This window comes from Petromyzon marinus, chromosome 16 (genome assembly GCF_048934315.1).
Source record: "Petromyzon marinus isolate PM22_M1 ecotype Great Lakes invasive population chromosome 16, UKy_Petmar_22M1.pri1.0, whole genome shotgun sequence".
Taxonomy (NCBI): Eukaryota; Metazoa; Chordata; class Hyperoartia; order Petromyzontiformes; family Petromyzontidae; genus Petromyzon; species Petromyzon marinus.
Window position 1 is genome coordinate 17339719 of NC_133682.1, and position 26022 is coordinate 17365740.

The 26022-nt window shown below is 46.8% G+C and overlaps 1 protein-coding gene across 1 annotated transcript in view; it reads right to left on the bottom strand.

Moving 5' to 3' along the window:
- Positions 1-25731, bottom strand: part of LOC142924699 (exosome complex exonuclease RRP44-like) — a 66826-nt gene extending 41095 nt beyond the window's left edge. Inside the window, exons 1-5 of the mRNA XM_076067354.1 lie at positions 25594-25731; positions 25111-25248; positions 23818-23964; positions 14455-14610; positions 12752-12874 (exon numbers count right to left, since the gene is read on the bottom strand). Of these exons, the coding sequence (XP_075923469.1) occupies positions 12752-12874; positions 14455-14610; positions 23818-23964; positions 25111-25248; positions 25594-25731 (702 nt within the window). The remainder of the gene's footprint in view (positions 1-12751; positions 12875-14454; positions 14611-23817; positions 23965-25110; positions 25249-25593) is intronic.
- Between the last annotated feature and the right edge of the window lie 291 nt (positions 25732-26022).

A 26022-nucleotide genomic window follows, 5' to 3' on the forward strand; every position in this document is an offset into this window, starting at 1 on the left:
GCTCGACGTGGAGTGACGTCACGTGCGGGACACAGACATTATTGGCTCATTATAGTAGTAAATTTGGCATTCAGTACAGCACATTTCTATTGTGATGTCTATTTTTGGTTGCCGTGTATGTAAGCTCATTATTTAGGTCAAGCTTAAGTATTGAATATCACGATTTTGGCTTTTGCTGCACTTTCCAAAAATTTTACCACCTCGATATCCAAGGTACTCCTTATAAAGGCATCAGGGTCGGGATCAAACCCTCGGCCTCCTCCATACCAAGTGAGGTAGTTAACATCTCCTAGCCACCGAGCTGATTCTTTCACTGTGGCAATGATTGTCCATGCTTTGCACAAGCAAATACTGTAGAAGCATAACTCGCTTTTTGTGCCTCCACATAAATCAGAATACGATGTTTAAATACATCAGCCTAATGGCTTTTCCCACCAACATTCCCCAGCAGCATTTGTTTTAAGCAATATAATTATACCGGCTTCCATTTAGGTTTCATCAGTTAGGCTTGTTAAACTAATGGTGGTTGTTATTCAAAAAAGAGCCGGCCATTTGCGTCAGTGCCACAGTCCAAATTTACCAGACCTTAAATAATACTTTCCAATTATCCAATTGGTTAAAACCACAGAGCAGCATTGCCCTTAATGTGAAACCATGGCACACTCTACCCGTCTGTAAAACATATCACCTTCGTGAGAGCCTTGCATTGTAGGAATGGTGCAAATACATCTGGTAATGATTTCATCTAATTAGATCTGAGGAAGAGTCATTACTATAAATCTTGACTTAAAGCTTTCGTGACTGCAGGAATTCATATTATTTGGGTCTTTCGGTAAAGTCACGTAGATAGGTTCAACTTAATAAAAATAAAATAAACAAAAAAACTCTGACGTTTTAATCACAACACAAGTGATCGTCATCAGGAAGAAGAAAGAGGGGGAAAGCTGCTGAGGCAGACTGTTTTAAAGGTTGAAAATGGGTGTAGCCCAAGGGTCATAAACGACGTGGCTAGTGATGTTAATGCGAGAAATTAGCACATTAATGTAAGATCATAGAGCGGCCTCCATGATGAGGGCGCAGAGGTGGCTATGTTAATGTGAGAGATTGGCATGTTAATGTAAGATCGCAGAGCTGCCGCCACGTCGAGGTCAGCACGCGGAAGGGGCTATGTTAGTGTGAAATTTGTTTCACCTGTTAATGTAAGATCGGAGAGCCGAACCTACGGGGAAAATAAAAACTAACATCGGAAGGTGGCAGGATGAGAACAACACCAGTTATGACTTAAACTGGTTGATGACGTTCTTCCAATGATTGCTGAGTTTGTACCCATCCTCTCGGTTGAAATTGTGACTGTGTCTGTATATGTGGATGGCTTCATGAACGAATTTTTTGATAGCCAGTGGGCTTACAAAGTACCTTCGTCTTAGAGAAATCAATTGGCGTGTGAGCCAACCGCATTAAAACAATGATCAGCCAAGGCTACCGTGTTGGTCCTACCGTGTTTCAAATCCTCCTTATGCTCATGAACACAGTCCGAGACATGCCGGTTAGTTTCCCCAATGTAACTACTGCCACAGACACGGCTTAGTTTGTAGACGCCAGGGTATTGTATATCAGGGACCCAGCGCGTCCGCAGGTGGTGGATAGTGGAACGACCTTCTGTGAACGTTAGCTGCAAAATAAGCAGCGGCAACCCTGGCGGATAAGCAGTTGTGGACCAAGCAGTGACAGCACCACCAGGGTGTGGTTAGGACTGAAAATGCCAATGGTTTTCCTCTTGAAAAGCGACATATACCCTTTAACGATGCTGCTACATGGCGAGTATAGGCCGCCATTATAATAAGCATGTCTGCCACCAGCCATGGGTTAACAAGTCCTCAACGGCAGAGCAGGAGGAAGAAGATGTTAACATCTCAACAGCTGTGAAGGCGGACCAAGACTGCTGCAGAACGATATCTCCAATCGTACTGGTCTCCTTGCCATTGGATTCATGGTCCCATTCTCTCAAGAACTGTGTGGAAGCTACTGTACAACAGCTTTTTGTCGTCATCTGGTCCAACACCATGTGAGACTAGGCTCTAAGGAAAGCTGTCTCGGGTGTGGACCAATCAATTTCAAGGACAGTGCATACATTATCAGAGATATGTTTTTTGTTTGCATTCCTACCACAGGTATTGTGGTCAATGCAAACATGACTCCTTGTTAAAAAAGGTGTCAGTTTTGTTGCCAGATAACAGGGTAAAAAACAATTATCAGCTTCTCCACAATAAAATAAATCATGCACAGGCGTGTTTCATTAAAGGAACAACATCTTCTGGCCCATTCAATACAATGTTTTTGGTGACCAGCTAGTGACGACGGAAGCATGATTGAGAAGTCTGGAAGCTTCTAGTGGCAGCTACAAGAAGGTCGTCTAACACTCAGCAGAAACAAGAGTGTGTTTCTGCAGCTGTACCTGCGACTAAGAAGTCCCTTCAAATGATCCACTCTGCTCACCCCACGTGGGGAAGGAGCTAGGAAAGTGGCCCTAAGCATAGTTTGTCTCACTCCTTCCCGACTGGATAATCACGTTCAGAAGGACCCCCATTACTGTGGTGGAAACAAAACTAAAAGTCAGATAATTACCTTTGGGAACTGGAATGTCAGGACCCTTATGGACAACACTAAAAGTGAACGCCCAGAATGCTGCACCTTAATCGTGGCCTGGAAACTCAGACGACACAACACTGACGTAGCTGCACTCAATGATACTCGACGAGAAGAGGAGGGGCAGCTCAAGGAACAAGGATCTGGCTGTACCCTCGTCTCAAACTGGTGGGGAGCCAATATTCTACTATTATCAGCGTATATGCCCTGATTCTTCACTCCGATTATGAATGTTACGTCAACCTTGATCAGGTCCTTTCTACTGTTCCTGTGGGAGACAAACTTATTCTGCTCGGTGATATGCATGCCAAAGTTGGAAGAAACATAAACCTCTGTAATGGAGCCATCGGGAAAGAAGGAGTGGGTAAAGTCAATTCCAACGGCATCCTTCCATTGACTAAATGCACGGAAAATGTAGTCATCATCATCAACACCCTGTTACGCCAGAAAAACAAATACAAAACATCATAGCATCCGTGATCTAAGCACCGCCACTTGATCGATTACGTCATTGTCCATGCCCAGGATCCCAAAGATGTCTGCATCATCCAGGCTGTTCTAGTAGCTGCTGGTGGCTGGACTGATCATCGACTCATCTGCTCAACCATGCTCATAAAACTGGCTCCCAAGTAACGGCTTCATCGGAAGAGATGTCTACAGAAGATTCACATTGAAGCTTTATAGGACTCCATTAAGCAAGACCTCTTCCACCAATGCCTCAATGAAAAACTGTCAAACTTGATTAACCAAAAGAGGGAGAATGTAGTTCGTCAGAGAAAGTGCTTCAAGGATGTCCTCAAGTCCAAATGAATAAGTGCTCCATCGACACTAACTCAGGGGAGTATCTTTCCCAGGATCACCTCAGATGGAGACAGAGTCTATTTCAAGAAGCCAAACATTTCAAAACAGCAGAAACAGACAAAGTGGGAATGGCGGAAACAACAGCCTGCAGCCCGACTTACTAATGCAGTTGCATCCACCACTATTTCTGGACACATGTGCCAAAGTTACGGCAGAATCTGTCGATCCCAGATTGGTCTCTTCAGCCATCTTTGGACCCACAGAAAATCCAAATTTTCGCTGGAAGGCAATCCTCGCTGGTGAGGGAAAGCCTATGATGACACTTGGGTCCCTGGTTCCATTGAAAAGGACGCAGTTTGGTTCATATTTTCACTACCACCACACCTTTCCGGGCCCTATACACTGCTATTTGTGACTCAGTCTATGGGCCTCTGAGTCTATGAGTTTGTATGTACAACGTTAGTTCATGGGCTTCTCTGGACAGGCAAGATATTGGTAATACAAAGCCGTAATTTTCACAGCCCCGATGTGTTATATGTAATTGTGTTGTGACTGAAATGATGTACATTATATAAGCGATATAGTTTGAAGAGTTGCGATGATTAGAAAGCTCATGTAGAGGCTAATGTTGACCAAACTGTCGATGATTTCCCTGCACTCAAGTATACAAACGGGAGAATGTGGAGCGCCATCTGCAGTTGGAAATGATGCGTCGATAGCTCAAGGAGCTGGAGAAAGCCACGGCCACGGTCTCCACCAACACCACCACTGCCTCCAACGCCATCCTGGCAGCCACATGCAGTTCCGCCGCCACCACCAGGGATGCTGTTGGGAGATGCATCGACACCCCCACCCCGACTGCTTCTGGCATATTATTCACCCCCACCGCCATGGCGCTTGATGTTGGTAGATTCAGCGCTGCCACCCCGGCTGCTGCTGGCATCTCCAACACCGCCACCACCACCCCGGCTGCTGCCGGGAGATCCAACGCTGTCATCCCAACCCAGCTCATGCTGGCAGATGCACCACTGCCTCCCCAGCTTTTGCTGGGAGATCCACCACCACCACTGCCTGTGCCAAAGCCACCAGGTTCGGCAAATTGCGTAAATTTATTCGAGAACTTCACTGGTCGGCTACTGCTGGAAGATCCACCGCCGCTACCCCTACATCTGCAGGCCGATCCACCACCGACACCCCTCGATCTGTAGGCCGATTCACCACCGACACCCCTGCGTCTGCAGGCCGATCTACCGCCGCCACCCCAGCGTCTGCAGGCCAATCCACCACCACCCCAACGTCTGCAGGCCAATCCACCACCAGCCCAACGTCTGCAGGCCAATCCACCGCTGCCACCTGTGGGTCTGCAGGCTGATGCACCTTCACCACTCCTGGGACTTCATATTCAATACCCGTTGAGAAATAAAACTGAGATTCTTGCATTACGTGTAGTCATTACACTTTCGGTGTTTTGCTTTCAATGGTGTTTGTCACGCCAAAACAAAGGTCACATGTTGCTTTCGGGAGGTTATAGCTGGGAGGGAGAGGACAAGTTTGGCAGAAAAGAACCAGAGCTTTGTATGAAGTGATAGGCCATGTAACTTTTATACAGCGCTATGCAGCTGAAAAAAATGATATGCCACTGAACTAATTCAGAGTAAGACCTCCGCTCTGAAATCGGAGCTGGTCATAAACAACTGCCCAGATATGGGAATACCTCCACTCTTTCCACAACTACCTATCATGCGGAGTTGAGGGGGTGGAGTCCTTGAAGACATACAAAATATCAAGGCAGGTACTGCTTTGATTTGTTTGGTATGGCGAATGGTAAGGCCCTACCTCTTATTGGCACGATCCAGGTTCACCATCAGACTCTCCCACTCCTCGAAGTGAACAGCCATTACGAGATCATCACCAACATCATCAGCACACATCATCCGTTGTTCTCTCCTTCCAGATTAAGAAAAACCGTGGGGCATGTTACACGTTAACATTATTGATACATTACGATTCGTAGATCAAAGTAGATTTTAATACAATCAGTCCTCGCTTAGAATGCCCGCGTAGAACACTGATTCGTTACAGTGATAGGTGTGGGGCCAAATGTTCTGGACTGACTTCTACCACCAAGCCAGCTTCACAACATCTGCGCGTTTCTCCGGTTTCCTCCTACGTGCCGAACCCTGATGCTTGAATTTGTCCAAACATCTTAATGCAGCACGGAGCTAATAATGAGTCTCGAGACTCAATGTGGCTCTCCTGGGTACATAAAGGATTTTCTAGATTTGATTATATTTATTCATATGATTCAGCCTAGCAGCTGCACTGCGATGTGCCAGCCTTGCCACTGTGTCATGGTGGTAGTGGTGCTAAAACCGATTCGGAATAATATGTTCAGTACGCGTTGTGATTTTTTTATTTTAAAAGTGTTAATCAAACGAGTTGCAGTGACGTCATGGCCGAGTAAGCAGCAATGACCGCTCCAACCCCTACATTAGAACATTACCTTTTTCGACCCAACATAACCACGCACTTTCCCGTTTGATAATTTTCTTATTTTTCTACCTGGCCTCAGGCACTTTATAGGGGGTCTTCGAAAGCTGGTTTTCTACTTTGGAGCTTCCTAGGGCGATCCACAGCCTCCTTAGGTGTAGGGTCCTCAGTAAGCAACTCGAGCCTGACCTCATGGCTAGGCCAAGGGGACCTTCCGCCTGTATCTTTGTGCTCCATGGAAGACAGATCCTCTGAGAAAAAAGCCATAGCTTTGTCTCCCCCCCCCCCCGTTCAAGTTGACACCAGAGATCCCGGTGGGAGGAACTAGAGCTCTTACAAGCCCTTTTGTAAAAAAAAAAACAAAGAGAATACTGTCCTTCTTCGGGTCCTCAACGAGATGTCGAGTAAGGTTTGCAGGAGGGTGAAGATTCAAGAGGCAGCCACATATGACCCTTCAGACTATGCTAGACGAGCAGAGCGGTGCAAGGAAGACCTACAAAGCCAGGCTGCTGGAACCTGAGGAGGCTTACATCAGACTGGACTCTAAGGGACGGGAGTGCCAAGTAAACCATACGGCCTCCCGGAGGGGGTCGAGGGCAACGCTCCTCAAGATGCTCTATCCTACATTCGGCTACATCTGCTCGAAGCTCCGGCATTCCTCTCTACAACTGGGCCATCACCACCTACACGAGTCGGCGCTGCCCTGTGACCACGGCGTGCCTCCACGCGTGCCTGTCGACGGTCGTCCTCAAGACTGCCCGCATCGAACGCGAGCTCATCTCATTCGTATGGCAATGCTTGCTTCCTGCAGAGCAGACTCTTGTCCACAACCTCTCTCGCATAGATGTAGCGTAATAAATGCACATCCTATACCGTCAGTATACTTACCTGCAGTTGCGGGCACAAGCCCATAGGTGGTGCCACCCTGAGCTGGGGAAGGACAGAGAGAGCCAGGCCCCAGGTGAGGGGTTGGGGGTTCTTCCAGAGCCCCCTGGAAGGTTCTAGAGAGGGGGCGGTACCGGGGGCGGAGAGCCCCCGAGAGGTGCATTAAAGGGGCACCTCTGGGACAGCTCGGGGCAGTGGTCCGAAGATGAAGAACAGAAGACCAGCCTAGCTAGGACCCTGGGACCCGACATCCTTATAAGGGTCGGGGCCGAGCGCGGATCAGTGGTCAGGACCCGTACCTTGGCTGGGTCGGGTCAGTTAGCCTCTCCTAGGGCACAGATAGCCAGAGGGCTGAGAGCCAGGTTTGATCAGTGCGAGGGCACGCTAGCCCAGAGGCTGTACCTCCCTAGATAGTGGGAGTTAAGGGGAGTTCTGTTCATAGTTACAAATAAACCGTGTTGCCTCTAAAGACGTCTCCAGTCTCCGTGGAACCCACTACATATATGTATTTTTATATTTTGACCACTGTGTGATAAACACGTTGCCTGCGTGCGGCGACGCTGGATGCTTTTCCCTCTTCCTTTTCCTCATCCCTTCACCACAGAATGAACACGGTAACACAGTCATGCACCTTGGGGGGGGTTCAGACATTTGTGACGAGGGGGAGTGGTTTTAGAAATGTGACGTCACATCAAAATGCGCAACTTTAAGTATAGAATTGTTATAACACTAATTGTTATAACACTCCTACAACATCAGTGCAGCGCCACGCACTACAATGACAATAGTTGAAGCATGTTTTATTTTCAAAATGGAAATATGGTTTTGGAGGGGGGGGGCAGAGCTTTGTGACGTCATATTTGAGGGGGGGGGGGTCTGTTTGTGACGCCGAGTGACGAGAGGTCAAAAATTGCGTGACGTCATTTATGGACGGCCCCTCAAGTGAATGGCAAAATTGGTTTCGATTTACGTTGTTTCACTTACCGTCGTGTTTTTCAATGTACTAAATCGAGAACTTCAGTGCTTGGGGGATTTTGGAGCTGGCTCACCGCCTGGGCTGCTGCTGCCTTCCCACTCGGCTGTGGTTGCTCGAACCTCCGAGTCGTTCATAGCTCGTGGCTTCTAATATCGGAAGGAAGCGGTGATCGTCTTTGTTCGATGGCCAAGAGCTGCTGCTGCGAGGATGACCGGAGTTTGCGTGATGATCGTTTATGCTCCTGGACACGAGATCAGCAAGGTGTGATGTTTCATTTGTGGGAGTTGCACCGCCTGTACGCGATCAATCGTCGACGCGCCCACCCGGGCCCCACGTTTGCCGTGAGGCACCATGAGGGCCTCCCCGACGGCCAGGGCCTCCGCACGGTCGGAGTGGGCAGAGGCCGGCGTTCGACTGGTGGTTTGAAAAGAACACGGACAAACATTCGAGCTCACGCTTTTGCTTTGGCAACAACTTTCGTTAATTGGGCTCCGAGCGGCTCAACAAGCCTGGAAGCCGGCGCATTTAATCACCTCCGAGATCGAAATGTGGCAAATCGCATGCTAATCAGGAGAAAGTTGGCCCAGGGATTGAGAATCAAATTTGCATGTGAAACGGTGGTGCAGGACTCGATTCGAAGGTGAGTGAATACTGTGCGGTGGTGCATTGCAAGTGGACATTATTATCATCCAACAGTGACCAGCATGAAGTATGGTCAAACTAAACCTGACATCCAACATCACGTGGCGAGATGTTCATCCAGCAGTGGAAAACGTAACTTAAAGTAACCAAAATAACAGAAGATGCATGGAAAATAAATCGGTTTAATTTTGTATATAAACGCGTATAACTCATGTGTACATGCTTGTAAATATACGACTCAGCTAAAAAATGTTAAACACATTTACACAAAGTCGCAAAGACATCAACTCGCTTAAATCTTTACCACTACTCCAGGAGCTCAGAATTATTGCCCAAGTACTGTATATACGTGAGCAAAGTTACGACCATTTCCAAAGCAATTTGAAAACGTGTCAATATTTTGTCAGAAATTATCTTTGCACGTCTAAAGGACAAGAGAGGCTGTAACGAAATGCGCATTTGTAAACGATTAAAACTTAAAATTTTCTGACACCGACATTTTTTCCGAAAACGTTCCTTGTGTGATTGCACAGAGTCCGATGAGGGGTGGGGCAGCTGTGTAAAAAAACCTGAGGTGAAATTCTCCGTTAAACCGACGATTTAAACAGCAACAGCTCGGGGAATTTTATACTCTGTTCTATGCAGCTGACCGCTGCCCCTTCATACAGTAAATGGCATCCTCACAAGAATAAGTAACCTAACATCCCTTGCAGGGAATCCTCTCGCGTTAAAAAAATCTTCCATTTGCCATCCATCACGAGACCCCTGCGGGTATCACCGTGCACAATCATACTTCGAAGCTCTTGCTCGGATTCCCCAGAGCTTTGCCCTCCGAGTGGCCAGCCTAATGGCCCACTCCGACAGGCCAAACCTGGCACAATTGTAGGTTTTCAACTATAATACACGTTTTATGGGTTAGATCGTTTAAATATAAAAATGTGTTGTTAAACCCACCACCACCCGACAGCCAATTAGTAAGGTTTGTCACGTAAACAGAACATGTCAATTCGTCACTAGTACAGTCCACCAGTGTGTTGGAGAGCAAAGCCACACCATTTACAATCTAAGTACAACATTTCGCCAGCACTAACTAGCTTCATCAGGCGACAGCCATCACTTGTGAGCACTTCTTTCGCGAATTGGGAGGGGAATCAATGAATGCATATGACTATGGGTATCCATTTCCGATTGGGTTATTTATATGTTAATCAACAAACATTATGCATGCGCATTAAGGGACGAGGATTCTCCACGAATCTGGCTGTCGCCTGATGAAGCTGGTTGTAATTACTGGTGAAACATTGTACTCAGATTGTAAATGTTGTGGCTTTGCTCTCCAAGACACCGGTGTGATGTTACTAGTAACGAATTGGCACGTTCTGTTAATGTGACAAACCTTTCGAATTGGCTGTGTCGGGTGGTGGCGGGTTTACCGACACATTTAAATATTTATTACGCGATCTAACCCAAAAAACCCGTGTTATGGATATTGGTCGCGAAAGCCTACGTGTTAAACTGGTTTTCAACTGTTAGATCAGTGGTAGCCGATATGTGAATCGCGATCCATGGGTGGATGATCGCAAAAGATTTTTTATTGTGGATCTCGGGACAAATAGGATTAAACACCTCTAATATAAAGCAATTCTTGTTATAGCAGATGGCAAAACAAAATCCTCGACTAAGAAGTAATGGATTAATAATATATATTTTAAACCAATAGATCGCACTAGCACTTGGCATGTCTACAGTGTTCTATTAGTCGGTGAAATCCATCTGGGTAACTGTTGGTCATATATTGCTGGTAGATCACGGAACATGTTGAGATATACCAGAATGGATCACAGTGCTTTGTGGGTTGGACACTGCTGCGTTAGTCAATAAACACCACCGATTCAGTAACCAATATTTTTGTGAAATCACCTTCATCACAAGGGGGTCAGTGTCTTGGCTGGCAAAGAAGTGGGGCATAAGATATCCTAAACCTTTCATACATCTTGACGCGTATACACCTTAATTGGCTGATTGTACTGGTTGGTAAGGTAAAAATTCTAAAAAAAAAAATTGCGCTACCATTTGAACCGCTGCGACACGAGAACGAAGAACCGGTGACCTCTGGATTGCAAGTTCAGAGTGCAAACCGTCTGTTACTTCAGGGTAGCATTTCTCATAACCGCCACTGCTTTTTTTTCAATTGTTCACCTCTGCTTGCGAGCACAATGTACACTTAATTAACTCTGCAGATGTAAAACCCAGAGTGTGTGCCCACTCATGCACCTCCTCCGGCATCTTGTTGACACCGCATCCACGATACACTAGTGCTGTCTGGGTTTCTTAGGCCGGGGAGAAGGCGAGCCCCATGGGGTGGACTCCGTAGGGTTGTAGCCTGGAATCTGTGACAGCGGACACACAAATGGCACAAACGTACAACAAAGATAGTCACCCAAATAAGCCTTTAACAGACTGTGCTGCTGTTAGGCGGCATGGCCCACGAGGGGGTAAGTGGCCAACACCTCTCCCCAGTGCTGATATTTACACACTGCACCAGGTACTCATTTAAGAAAGAGTTGACCTTGGGTAGGCAAAACAGCAGTTCAGATAATCCTCATTGGTGTTGGCGGTGAGTGGGAATTGGGTTGCCGGGTTCATAGCGCAGCGTGCTAACCACAAGTCTGAAGACTTTTGAGGAACAGGGGGAGAGAAGATGACAACTCCACACAGTAACACACTCTAGTTGGGAATCAAACCCAGTTTTCTTGCTGCAAGATGCAAGGGTTTACCAATGTGCCACCCTGCCGCCCATGGCGATACGTAAACTACCTTAATACCAGTTTCAACGCATGCTTATTTTTAGATATGGGAGGAAACCAGAGAACCCGGAGGAAACCCATGCAGAACAGGCTCATGGAGTTTTGTTAAGAAATCTGATATCTACCAAGGCTCCCACACCCTGACTTAGCTTGGTATCTTGAGAACTCGCATTCATCAACAACTGCCCCTAACGATCATTTAAATAGGTCACGTTTCAGATAATGGCCCTTCTTGTGCAATGAACTAGGGCCATAATAAAAATATATTTTATACAACACCTTGCATATCGAAATATCTCAAAAAAGCACTGGACATTAAAAAACTACTCAAGTATAGATATAAGCCAATAGAAATAAAGTAAAAGCCGATAATAACAATAATGAAAGTGATACTGACACTTTACACAGCATGCAAAATGCAATGAAAGCTAATCATAATGATTCCCCTCACAGTAATAACCAATCAGAATCCAGGAAAAGCCAATTAATAACGACGTTTTCAAGCTGGATTTAAACACACGAACAGTCACAACTGATATAGGTAGGGATAGTGTCCCATAGTCTTTGGATATACAGTCTGTTCTGTAATACGGTAGTTGCGTACCTCAAGAACACCGCGTTTTGGAAAAATCGTGTTATAATAAATAATATATATTATATGGGGTAAAGCGCAGTCCGCAATAACGCGTGAGATGCGTAACACAGGCTGAACAAAGACTAAGGAACTTGGGTAGCATCTAGCAGCATCCAGCAGCATCCCGCCTTGTGTGATGCTACGCCGAGGCAGCCGTTACAACCGCTTATTCCTACTAGCGCGATGTAGTTCCATTCATTCAACCGAGTTATATCCAGTTTGGATCCGCGTTATACAAAAAATGCGTTCCTTCATACATTCATCATCGCGTTATATCCAATTTGCCAGTTACAGGAGGTATAGGACAACAGACTGCAGCTCAAAATGCTAGCTATACATATATTTTTTCCATCCAAGACCAGAGTTTATATTTTATTCCTGTGTTATAAGGGTATTACGTTCAGGGGCTAAATGCCAATGAATGGGTCTGATAGCCACGGGAGAGCCTCAGGAGAGAGTTTGTGTCATCTTGCCACCCCCTCCATTGAAGGAGCGCAGACTACAGTGGTGTAAAATGTGGTCCATAGTTTGGGTTGCATGGCCACAATCGTACAGTAGCTTGTTTTTAATGCACTGCTATGTATCTGCTGGAGTCTCTATGAATCTCTAGGAATCATAATGGGTCGCTCTGTATCTCCTATGTATCTCTGTGTCTCTATGGGTTTCCGATACGGTTCCACAGTTTGGGTTGCATGGCAACAAGCGCTATGCTGTGGCTTGTGTCATTAATTTTCGGCCCGCTGACGTTCCGATGCGGCGAGCGTTTGTTTTCCGTGCACTACTGCTGGCGCAGCAAGCAGCAACAGCAGCATGGTCACAATACAAATCGGTGGTATTCCGAGGTTTCGCGTCGCGCCGCACGGTGAGTACCTCCGGGCGGACGAGGTGCATGCGGATCCGCTGGTGCTGCAGGTTGGACGAATCCAGCGACACGCGCACGCACACGCGGTCGAACATGTTCAGCGCGATGCCCTCCACGCACAGCGTGGGGCCCTACACAAAACACAAAGACATATCTCCAATGTAGCCTTAACAAACTGTTGGGGCAAGTGCTGTTGGCGAGGAGCACAGATGAAGGCCGGCACGGCACACAAGGGGGTGGGTCGCCGGCGCCATGCCCGGCCGCCTTTGTCTCCCCAGTGGCGATGTTTACACACCGCACCAGGCGTTCAATTGAGTTCCGAGTCAACCTAGGGGAGGCCCAGGACCGGTTCAGATAATCATCACTGGTGTTGACTGTGCGAAGGAATCGAACCCATGTCGCTGGGATCGTAGCGCAGAGCGCTAACCGCTACACTACCGCTGACTGCTCTCTACCAAGTGCCCTGCACACAAGCACGGATTGACGTAAACCCAACGTTATTATTCCAACTATTACTGGGTCACTCAGAAAAGCCTCACTGATTCTCAAAACGTTTGCATTCAAGGTCACTGCTACGTCTTTGTAAAAGGAGGCCAACGATTGATATGTGCTCCCCAAATAAGTAATTTGAATGTAATTTGCCAACCTTGGACCATGATGCTGGCACACGAATAATGTTACAGGATCTTTTAACGTCCACTGTTAAAGCGGATAGCATGTAAATATTTTACGCTTAATACACACCACAGTATTAACCGGAGAGGCCACCGAGTTTGAAACGCAAACCTCCACAACACACAGCAAATGCAATACCGCTTGGGCCACCTCACCGCGAGCTGAAAACCAGGCATGAGAAGCCGATGGCTGCAATGACCAAACCAACTGAGGGATCGTGATGTGCGGGCCAGCCAAGGAATTTTAAAGCCTTATTTGGCCATCATTAAGGAGTAGATGCAACCCCCCTTAGGTTATATGGAGTGTACAATTGCAGTTAAGAACATACCTAAAATATGGCTGCAAATGTTGACCCTTTTGAGCTTCTGGTCCAAATTAGGCTGTGTGCATTATCCACTTATCCACGCAGAGTGACAATGTAATGCGGCATGCAAGGCATGCTGAAAAGGACTGGATCCAATGGTCACAAATGTGCTTTTTGCCATCTAGAGATCACTTTTTGCATCAACTACTATTTCCCTCATTTGTTTTTATTCTACAAGTACTTTTCTGCCCTTCGAGTTTCTCATTGTTTACAGAAAGCATTAGATTTTCTCTCTAATTATTCCGGACCTGAGGGATTTTACTGTATTTTTAATGTGATGTCCTCTCCGTGACAATACGGGCTCAGTCATGGCAGTTATTTCCAAAGCATATTTAATTGTGACCGTTTTACATTTGAAACGCATTTACATCATTTAATTCAGTTTCAGTTTATTTTGGTATAGCCCTGTGAGCCATCCGGCTCTAATGTATCCACCGGTGTAACTTCCTCTGTAATAGTCCACACTGCCAAATGGCAAAAAAACGGAGCTTCGTATCTCACTGCGTTCTTCCACCTTAAACCAAGTGTCTGTGTGTCTGATAGAAACCTAATCGTAGAGAGATGGTCAGGGGGCTTGGGTCCCAGTGCATTAAGCCAGTCCTGGGTTTAAATGCAGAATTCAGCCGTTCGGGAAATGCCAATGCCTCCCGGTTAAGTGAACACATGCCCTACCTCCTCGTCGAAGGTAACGTTGAGCTTGAGATCTTTGGAGTCAAAGAAAACCGTCCCCTCCAAGCCGTACTTGGGAATGAGCACCACCACGGCGTTCTTGCGCACAAACAGCACGAAGCCCTCTTCGCTCACCACTCCCTTGCTCTTGAAGAACAACTGAGACCACAACAACAACAGCCATTAATCACCGCTACGTGGCCAAGAGCAGACACACGCGCATCACTTACCAAGCCCATAATTATTTAACAAAATGTAAGGTATTTTTCTGCATCCCCCCGCTAATTTATTCCACTTGTGCTATTGGCATCATGTCATGGGGATTATTTTGAGTTCAATCGTGAAGGTACAATGCCAATTGTATTGACTATAATCCTCCATCACCTGACAGAGCCAATCAAATAAAGTTGTCACATCATGGGCAAATGTGACTAGGTTTTTCAGCAAACACAGAAGAATGCTGAAAAGCAATGTCAAGTGTAGCCAACCAGTACAGCCACGGCACCACCACACGTAAGCGTGCGAATAGAAAACAATTGATTCTTACTACACGCACAATACGATGCCTGCTTTCGTGATCTTAAAAATGGTTTTCAAGAGACGAACGGACGCATTATCAGGTGCCTAAGCACACGCCGTGCAAGCTCCACGTGGCCCACACTTCCGCCTCCCACCTGCGTGTGGAAAGCTACAGACGAGCGTTGGGCGTACTGCGCCATCTTGTGGCGGTAGTTGAGGTTGTTGCAGAGCTGCTGCTGCTTCTGCTTGTCGGTGAGCGCCGGGTACGTGGGGTCGGCGCCCACGCACACGGCCAGCAGCCGGTGCACAATCACATCCGAGTATCTGTAACGGTACAGGGAGACAACAATAACAATATTCACATTTGTTGTAGCCTCTATTTAATATGAAGATTACATTTACAGTAGATACAGGCTGCGGTATGGCCACGAGATGCCAACGGAGCAGCGGTATTAATCCACCAAGCACCGCGATTCATTCTGGTGGAATCTAGAGACAGTAGAACCCCTCTTAAAGACGGTAATTGGTTCCACGAACACGAGCATTAAAGGATTTGGTCATTAAGCGAGTATAGGAAATACGTGTTAAAAGCTTAATTCGTTCCGATAGCATCAAAAGTTTCCCTTGTTCACCCAAAAAACGTACTTTATAATATTTAAACAATGGATATTAATACATAAAGATACCAACATTATAAACACATCATATTAAAATAAACACTGTTAATAAATGGATGAATTCATTTTGATTTAAAGCTTTCGTGACTGCAGGGATTCATATTCTTGGTTCTTTCGGTAAATTCACGTAGAAGGGAAACAATAAAATAATAAAAATATAAAACAATAAAATTCTCATGACGTTTCGACTGCAACACAAGCAATCATCATCAGGTGTGAAAACCACAACAAGAAATTTTGAAAAAAGTGGCGGTTATTTTAACGTTAGCACCACGGAGAGAGATTTGATCAACCATTTCGGGTCTTAATTGATTGATCACGCTTAAGGTGGCTTTCAGACCGCATCCATTATTTTCCGTCTCCCCCCTCCTCTTTTCCGAACATAGATGGACTCGTCCATCTGAACAAACTGTCAAATCTCTCTCCGTGGTGCTAACGTTAAAAATAACTGCCACTTTTTTCAAATTTTCTTGTTGTGGTTTTCACACCTGATGATGATTGCTTGTGTTGCAGTCGAAACGTCGTGAGAATTTTATTGTTTTATATTTTTATTATTTTATTGTTTCCCTTCTACGTGGCATTAATTCATATTTACTGTACCTACAACAGCCCGTCGTTAACAGAGAAATGGTCGGTTAAGCTGACACATTGAGCTCTATGGAGGTCCGTTGTTAAGCGATTAGTTAACAAGGGTGGTCGTTAAAAGGGGTTCTAACTCTACCTTTGATTTCGCCGCCTTCACCAAGATGTCGTAGTTGGAAGGCGGAGGCGCCGGGTGGCGTCGGAGCAGCGCACACTCGGGGAATTCGTCTACGATGCGCTCCGCCACGGAGATGTTGGCGAGCAACATGAACTCCTCCACCATCGAGTTGGTCTCCCTGTGTACACGCACCAGTTTCCGCCACCACAACACATCAATCACAAGGGTCAAGAACCTTTATCTTAGATTATTTTGCTGATAATAAATTTCCCACGTGATAAGCCACTTTGTTCAGCTATCATTTGTGGTCAGGGTTTTACTTGGAAAGATAAAAATAGTTTAGTTTTATTTGTATATTTGTTTAAGTTATCTGTTTACCTTTCCAATACTTTGCAATCCTAACGTGTGCTTGTATTGTTGTTGTTGTAACGTTGTGACCTGCCCCAACTGGACATGTGTGAAAAATGAGCTTTATAGATCATCGGATTCTTCCAGTAGAAATATATATATTTTGATTCTGATAGAGAGGTCTGCACAACAGTCGGATTGCAGTCATAGGAGGTGTCTTCTTGACGAGACTCACTTGAGTTCCTTGGTCTGCAGGTCGATCGGGTTATGGGTTTCGCTGTCCATGTGGAATCGGAGCTCAGGGGATGCCAGAGTCAATGCCCTACGGGTGGAGAAGGGACATGAGCGATTATCATGTCCAGCCAAAACAACACAGAATCTTAATATAAGACACTTCACAAACTCAGATATTTGAGTTGAACATGCACAGCTCGTTAAGTCAATCCACTGCTGGATTAGGGCCACCCCATGTCATGCGAGTCGTGGGGTGGTTTTACCGTACTTAACCGTGGTGGTCAGTACGCGCTGGCAAAGGTGGGGGAGCACAGACATGGGAGCATTAAGTAGAGTAAAACAATTTATGTCACTGCATTGTCCTCTATTGCCCACAATGTAGCCCCGCAGCAGCCTGTAACACTCCAATCTAGAAGGATGTTATTAACCAGGTAAAACCTTAACTTCTTTATTGTTGCCTTCATTTCCGCATCTCCAGCTTCTTCAGCCTCCCACTCCCAGCCCCGCTCACTTACCTCCCCCCCCGGCATTTTGCCGTGCTCGCCCCTTTAATCCCTCTAGCAGCACCCCACTTCCCCTACCCCACACCCCCCCTCTCTATCTCTCCCCCCTTGCTCCCCCCCCACTCTCTTACCTATATAGCCTCTTGTTACAACAGCCCTTTTTTGCCCACTTCAGCAATTGTTTCTGGCTGCGGTTGTCCCACCTGAAGAAGGACGCTTGTGTTGCGCCCGAAACGTCGTGATTTAATTTAGTTGTTATTTTATTTTATAGTTTTACCTACGTGACTTTACTGAAAAAAAAACAAAGAGTATGAATCCTGTAACACTTGTTTGTGCATGGTATTCACCCAAGCCTCATGCATCATGGGGTCAAAAAAAGCTACAGGTGCAGCCTTGGAATTGCTTGCTCAAGCCACTGCTGGAAGAAGGGGGCTCCCATAAGAGGGGGCCCCTCTAGAGATACACCCTTTTACAGTCCCTCTCAATGTATTTTAGCCTACTCTTCCACGCTGGCCGGATGTCTTAGAAGACACGGGAGTAACCACACTTTACCGCGCCACAGGCGACCTGCCGATCGACTAAATGTGGTGCACCCATTAATACTGCTCATCGCTCCAGTGGCGGTGGAGGGGATGAGGATCTTGACAATGAGTTACCCGTTTTGAATGCGCCTCTGCTTGAGGATCTTGGCCAGGGAGATGAGGCCACGCAAGCTGCTGGTGACCGGGTCCTTCCGCCCGGCGTCGTCCATCATTAGCTGAGCCTCTGCGTACGTCAGAGACGCCTGCGGGGATACGATGAACACACCACGGGTGAACCATGGGGTCCTCGCAATTACACAATGCCCACGCCTGATCCAAGCCCAAGCCAGAACTCAACAGATGTCTACGTGGCTCCCGATGACCACTGAGGGTTACGCTCACCCAAAGACAGCAAAATTGATATTTTTTGAATTCTCAAAGCTGGAATTGAACCAAATTTTGTGCAATGTAATTTGGTGGTATTTTGTGCAGTGAGTTTAACACGTAGGCTTTCGTGACCAATATCATCCATAATACAGGTTTTTTGGGTTAGATTGTGTAAATACATGAATGTGTCGTTAAACCCGCCACCACCCGACACAGCCGACAGGTAAGGGTTGTCACATAAACAGAACGTGGCCAATTCGTCACTGGTACAACACAGCGGTGTGCTGTACTCGTGACGAATTGGCATGTTCTGTTTACGTGACAACCCTTATTAGTTGGCTGTGTCGGGTGGGGGTGGGTTTAATGACACATTTACATATTTACACGATCGACCTAAAAAAAAACCTGTATTTTGTGCAGTGATTGTTGACTGGATAGAGACCATCAACTCACTACTTTCATGTTCTACCTCGCACCTCCGATTAGCACAGTTGGCTACGTACGGTGCAAAAGAAGTTCAACATACATACTAACACTTGTGAACCCGGTTCATCTCGCTCCACTTGTGAACCCAGAGGTGCAAGGTCAACGCTCTGACCTCTCAGCCATCTGGAAACCTCAACTGCACTAACATAGCAAGGCACCGATACAATACACGTGAAAGCAAACGAGAGTTTTACAAAAACTGAACGTCTGTGGGGGAGGGGGGGGAAATCACCTTGGAATTGATGATGCTCTTGGTAAAACGTATGCTCACGATCTCAGCCTTTGGAGTCATCTCCCATATGCACGAGAACGCCAGCCTGCACGCGCACAGCACATGCACCGTCGCCATTCACCGTCGAGTGGCGGAGTCGTCGTCATTGGAGTGGTGCAGGGTGTTCACTCAGGAAAGCTTCGCAAAGTCTCGAGACTCTTTTTCAGGAGGGTCTTGCCAAGTTTTTGTGAGTCGAGTCATTCTTTCAGCATCGGGATATTTGGCCAAATACCGGTTTGGGTTGTTACAAATTACTCAACTGGAATATATTCGTAGCAACCATTGTTCGATGAGATTCAGTGAGGCTTTTCTTGGTTAAGGATCATAGTAGTAATAACACGTTTATGTTAGCGATGAGAGGAAACCTGATAACCTGGAGTCAACCCATGCTAAATAGGGGGAGAACATACAAAATCTACATGGAAAGGCAACCAAGTCGGGCATCAATCCTAGGCCATTCTTGCTGTGAGACACGTGTTACCATTGTGCCATCCTGGTTTGGCTGCTTATGTATGTACACATGCTTGTGTGGATCTGTACCATGACATTTTAACAGTGCCACGCATCATGGGATTACATGTGCACCTGGCAACAACGCACGTTAGCTGCTGAGTATGGGTTGCAATATGCGCACTCGCGAGTTCACAGTTGTTGGTGCATCTCACCGGTCGACGTTGGATCTCAAGGAACACAGGTTTGAGCTCAATAACTCTGGCACCATATCAATCCTCTGCAGGCGCACAAACACATAAACGCAACCACTTCTCTGTCAATAAACACAATCTGGCATATACATATGCACAAACTCAACGAGTGTTTTGCAAGCAAACCCACACATGATTAAGTCACCTGTAGGTAACTGTTCAGCAAGGGGATGTTTTCGCGAATGCCAGTTAAGATTGTATGGGTTTTAGGAATAGGTTTTACCCTTTTAACTGGCACAAAAACTGACACCTTTATTCAAGGCATCATGTTTGCAATGACCACAACACAAGCAGTCAAAATGCAAACAAAAAAGACAACTCTGATAATAATATGCACTGTCCTTGACAACTCTGATTATTATCAGAGTTGTCTTTTTTGTTTGCATTTTGACTGCTTGTGTTGTGGTCATTGCAAACATGATGCCTTGAATAAAGGTGTCAGTTTTGTGCCAGTTAAAAGGGTAAAACCTATTCCTATATCTTGTTTCTGGCAAAGGAGGTCTCATAATGTATGGGTTTTATTTAGAGGAAATCTGATGAATCCAGAGGAAACCCATTCCATAACAGGGGGGAGAACAAACAAAACTGCAAGCGAAAAGGCACAAGAGTTGAGTAATCAAACCCAGCGTCTCCTTGCTGCAAGGCACGAGTGTTACCACTGCGCCGATAGCCTGCCGCTCATGATGTCACGGTACATCATATGATAAGAAATCCACAAAAATCACCTTGTTTAAAACATCATGAGAGATATATAGCATTGTTGTTGCACATTTTTTTATTCTAATTAATTTTAAGTTATCGTTATTCATACGGGAAGTACTGAAAAGCACGCAAAAAATGTGGTGAAAATGTCAAATACAATTACAGTTGTGGGGAAACTGGTACCGCGATTATCATTACATCGTAATATTTTACATCATGTCGTAAAGTTAAGAATGAAAAGATGAAATCGGCGGGTCGTAAAACACTTGATATTGTGGCAAGAAGAAATCCACATCTCAGCTTCTCACACAGGTAAACTGTGGTACCACGCACAGATAACTCCTCATCCAAGGCATTCCCCGGCCGGATAAAGTAGCTCACATCGGCGATGTGTACCCCAACCTAGAACACACATTAATACACCGTCACCACCCTCACATGCATGGATGTGTAATGACAGGGTGATACCTGCCGGCCTGTAAGGGTAATTAAGGTCATAGCTGCATTACATAATGCCTTATTATGAAGGGGCGTATCTGGGGTAAAGGTCAACGGCGGAGTCAGTCGAGAAGCTCCGGGAACCATCCCGAAGGGCCTAGAAGGTTCTAGAAACGGGGCGTGGCCAGAGGTGGAGCTTGGCCACTCCAGGCAGATATAAAGAGCACCGAATCAGAACTTCGGGGCTGTTAGCGTGGGGTCTGGGTCCTGGTTGCGTCGCTACCGTCGTCATCTCTTCGTCTTCGACCACGTGGCTGGTTCTTCTGCAAGAGCAGCTCTGTCTCCGCCGCTACGCTCATCAACCAGCCAGCGTAGCTACGCAGGACGGAGATGGGCTGCGTGTTTGTACAGCCTAGGTGTAGCCGCGTTACGAAGTGTATCGCCCTGTGTGCTTTTAATAAATAAGACGCCTTCTACTAGACGTCTGGCGGAAGTCGCTCACTTCACATGCATGCATAACCTCCACCATAGCCACTCCAACCAAAGCACAATAATGTGAAATGAAATGCACACCCATTACCACCTGGTGCATTCATTGTGAACCAGGCATTCGGCCAGTGACGTGGACACTTAGGCCAGTGGGGTCTTAGCCATGGCTTGGCTCAGGCTTGGCTCTCGCGCAACATGCATTGAGATTATTTCTATTATTTTGGCTGCTATAAATGTCCAAATGATGGGCCACTTTGTTGAGCTATTCATTTGTGGCCAGGTCACTAATCAAAAATAAATCAATACCTCAGTGGGCTTTGCCTGGTAGGATGGGGATGGTTTCGTTGTATTTGTTTGTGTTTGGGTTATTTGTTTGTCTTTCTTGTACTTTGCACTACTATTATGTTTTTGTACTGTTTGTTGTTGTAACGTTCTTACCTGCCGCTACTGGACATGTGAAAAATAGCTTTATAGCTCGTCGGATTCCTCCAATATAAATATTCTGATTCTAATTCTCAATAAGCCACATCAAAGCAATGCTTAAAACCCGAGCTGCCTCTAAGCATGGTTCCAGCCCTGAGCCTCTGTGTCTCTTGTGCCTCCTCGTATATCTCTGCATGCTCCCAGCCACGCTCAGAATTTCTGTGAGCTGAGCGTGAGCCAAGGCACAGCTGAGCCACTCATGCTTCTTTGGCGCAACGGAGCAGATCAAGCCAGAACCGAGCCATGTTGAAGTCAGTCCTGAGCCGAGCAGAGACCAAGAATACGGGCACTAAGGCAACAATGTTTGGAAACTTAATAACAGGAATATTGTCCACCCCTTTGTCAATCCACTGCAGGATGAGGGCTTCTCCATGCCGTAATGGGTCGCGATTGTCATTTGACCTTGCTTTATTACGATGGTCAATGCATGTGGTGAAGGGGAGAACTTGGGCAGTTTTTTTAGATATCACTCTGTACCGGTGTTAGCCATGACTGGAACTAAACCAGCTTGACAGGATGAATGTGCAGTGCACTTATCATTGTGCCACTAAACTCCCCTTGTCACCTCCGCTAGCATTGACAAAACCATGAAAGGAATAGGCACGAATTACCGCGACCGTGACCATGATTACCACCACCAAATGAATACCTCGGTGTTCCCATTGTCGAGCGGTTTGCAGTGTAGGGCATCGTCGATGTCTGTGCAGCCTGGAGGATCCACACTGCAGATGGACAACGCACGGAGGTCCTCCCTGCCAGCCTGGTCCTTGTACGGGACACACACAGCACCAGGTTCAACAAAACGCTGCCTTACAACTAACAAAACACAGGGTGAGCCATACATGGGTAAACCAACTTCATTCTAATGGCGTTCTATCTTCTCAATAGGCTACTGAATATTTTCAAAGTACAGTCCGTTCTCCTATAACTCTGCGTGTTTTCATATCGTGAATTAGATATAATGCGATTAATGCATTAGGGAACACATTTTTTTCATAACATGGATGCGAATTGGATAAAAGGCGATCCAGTGAACAGAACTGCGTTGTGCGAGGCAGAATAAGCGGTTGTACGGTTGCCTCGGTGTAGCATCACACAAGGTGGGATGCTTCTGGATGCTTCTAGATGCTACTCACGTACCCGAAGTCTTTGTTAAGCCTGCGTACGCATGTCACGTGTTATCGCGGACTGTGCTTTACCCTATATTATTTATTATGCGATTTTCCCACAATTCGGTGTTCTTCAGGAACGCAAGTACAGCGTTATAGGAGAAAAGTCTGTAGTCCCCTTGCTCCATTCATTTCTGTACTGGACCATCTCCACGGCTACTGCAGAGTCCTCCACATCCTGGCTCACCACTTTGATCCGCATCTCTCGAAGCCTGCCTCTTGGGTCTCCGCCCTGGTGCTTCCATAAGTCCGTCGCCTTCCTTCCTCCGATGTGAATTTCCTCTCTTCTTACAATGATGTGTCCGAGCCATCGACTTTCTTTCAGGTCGACGGCTTTTCTATATACGGTCTGCGGTAAAGGTGTAGAGCCCCGTGGCTTCTCGTTCATGCCAGTGCAGCGGTAGGACCTCGACTGGAGGGAGAGCTCCAGAGAGGCCCTCTAGAAGGTATTCTACGCAGGCCAAACATCTTGAAACTGTTGAGGTTTGACAGCACGATGATGATGATGGGGGGTGTTTTCACATTTGTCTATTGTCGGGGGCCTATACGTCGGGGGCCACACGTCATGGGCCACATCAAAGGCCACCAAGGGCCACCAGTGGCCCGTGGGCCTTGTAATAAAGAACATTGAAGCAAAGGATTCTCACATGCACGATCAAACACACCACCACACCACAGGCGTAAGAATTGAACTCAATCGATGAATTGACATATCGTCACACGTCTCATGCGTACCTCTGCTGTGATGCTGAACGTGGGAGGGGGCAGGCATGCAAGTACGGCCTGGCTGAAGGGCTGGTGTGGCACGTCGTGCTCCAGCAGCAGCACCTCTGTCTCCGTCTCCTTATCCCCACATTCGCCCAGAGAGCGCACAAAATGGCCCTGCACAAGCACACCGACGATTAGCACGGTTATCTACATATGGTACGGAAGAAGTTCAACATGCATATGCACATACGTGGCCAATCGTCACCGGTATCCCCTTTCCACTGGTACATTGGAACCCAGACAGCGCAGAGCTCTCGAGGTGTCTCTGGTCACCCACTGGCTTTTTGCCGTGTCGAACTGGAACCAAACCGTAGTATGCTGGCCCCACAAGGCATCCAAATCTATCCGGGGGCCGAGCAGGGCCAGGGGCGGGGCTAGCGACACGTTGTGTGACGGCAGTCGGTACACCACGGGGACGTGGCACCACAGCGTCATCTGCACGTGCCTAGACTTGTTCAAAGCATTGACCGTCCATGGCATGGATCCGCTTTTGCAGTGGATAAACAACCTGCAGCCTACTAAACCGTGCCAGCCATGGTGCCGCTCGGTTGTGCAGTGGCAAATAGGTATGAAAAGCACAACCACAATCCCAACCTTGTACCTAACGTTCATGATGTAGAATATTAACCGGCATCTGTTTAAACAAAGATACAACCCAAATAATACATCTTAACAATATATTTAGTTTTTCACCAATTTTTTTTCTCATTGTGTTAATGGTATCACACAAGACAAGCAATCTATACCACCCTTCGTGGTCAAGGACGACCCACAGGAGCAGACATAACAGAGCTACTTCTAAGATCCATTGAAGTGAAATGCAGTTCAAATTGTAGGGGGGCAGTGCTTTTCCAACCACTCTGCCAATCAAAGTAATGTTCATCACATGGCAGTCAAACGCAGTCGTTTTCTCAGAGATGGAAATTAAACAATCGAAGTGCACGACCAAATTTAATATCGTTTTTGGTGCAGTTATTGGTGACTGGGCTGAGACTATCAACTTACAACACCTTAATAACCTAGGTTGAATCACAGGTGAGTTTGCCATGCTTTCAAACAAAAAAATCACAGTGGTGCCACTTCATCCACCCTGACTTCCAATTCACCGTGTCACCGTTCGTGTTTTGGGTTCGACGGCTGTATTGCATAGAGAGCCCCGTGGCCGCGCGTCAAGTGACAGAAGGATGAGCCCGACGATGCCGACCACGGGACAGACGGGTGAGGTGTCACGGCGTCCGGGGCGTCACGGTGCAGTCGTACATTCGGGTAGCGGGAGTGTCGCAGCCAGCCATCGATGGCCACCACGATGCGGTGGGCCTGCAGGGACGCAGCTTGTCTTGTCTCCACCCGCACTCGTGGCATGCGGTGGTCCGCGGGCGTGAACAGGTGGCGGGTGGCCTCCAACACGCACAAAGAGCCCCCAGTAAGGCATTCAACAAACTGTTTGGGTGAGTGCCGTCAGCACACACCTATTCAAGCTGGTACGGCAAACGACGGGGTGGGTACGGCCAGCACCATGCCCGACCGCCTTTGTCTCCACAGCATTGATGTTGACATGCCACATCAGATACTCATTTATGGCCGAGTCGACCTAGGGAAGGGCCCAAGACAGGTTCAGACATTTGCCGCTGTTTATTGGTTATGAGCGATAAATATAATCCAACTCCGGTCCCAGAATTCGTAGCGCAGCGCGCTAACTGCTACATCACCGCTCCCCACACGTACACACACAGATCAGCCCACCTCCTTGATTGGGCTGGGCATGAGCATGCCGCACAGCGGCCTCGAGTTCCGCTTGATGATGCCGACCACTTTGCCAGTGGGCCGACGCATCTTCCCACTTTCGGCTTTCAGCTGGAGACCAAAACAAAGGACAAACATCGTGTTGCGTATTCTAAGCAAGAGCGACGACAGCAGCAGCAGCTGGGATAGCACCGGGAGATGACAACGTAAACTCAAATGAGCACTCACCACAGTAGCTTCTCTCTCACACACTGAAATAATTAAATAACTACTTTTTTTTTACCAGCTCACTGCGTAACACAATACAATTTGGCTTGAAGGGGAAGGAGCAATCCAAAACAATAGCGCTTAACCTGCGGATGTAGTTTCATGCTGTGTCTCATCAATGTCAATAATGAGACTGACGCTTTGTTAAAATGACAAAAGATC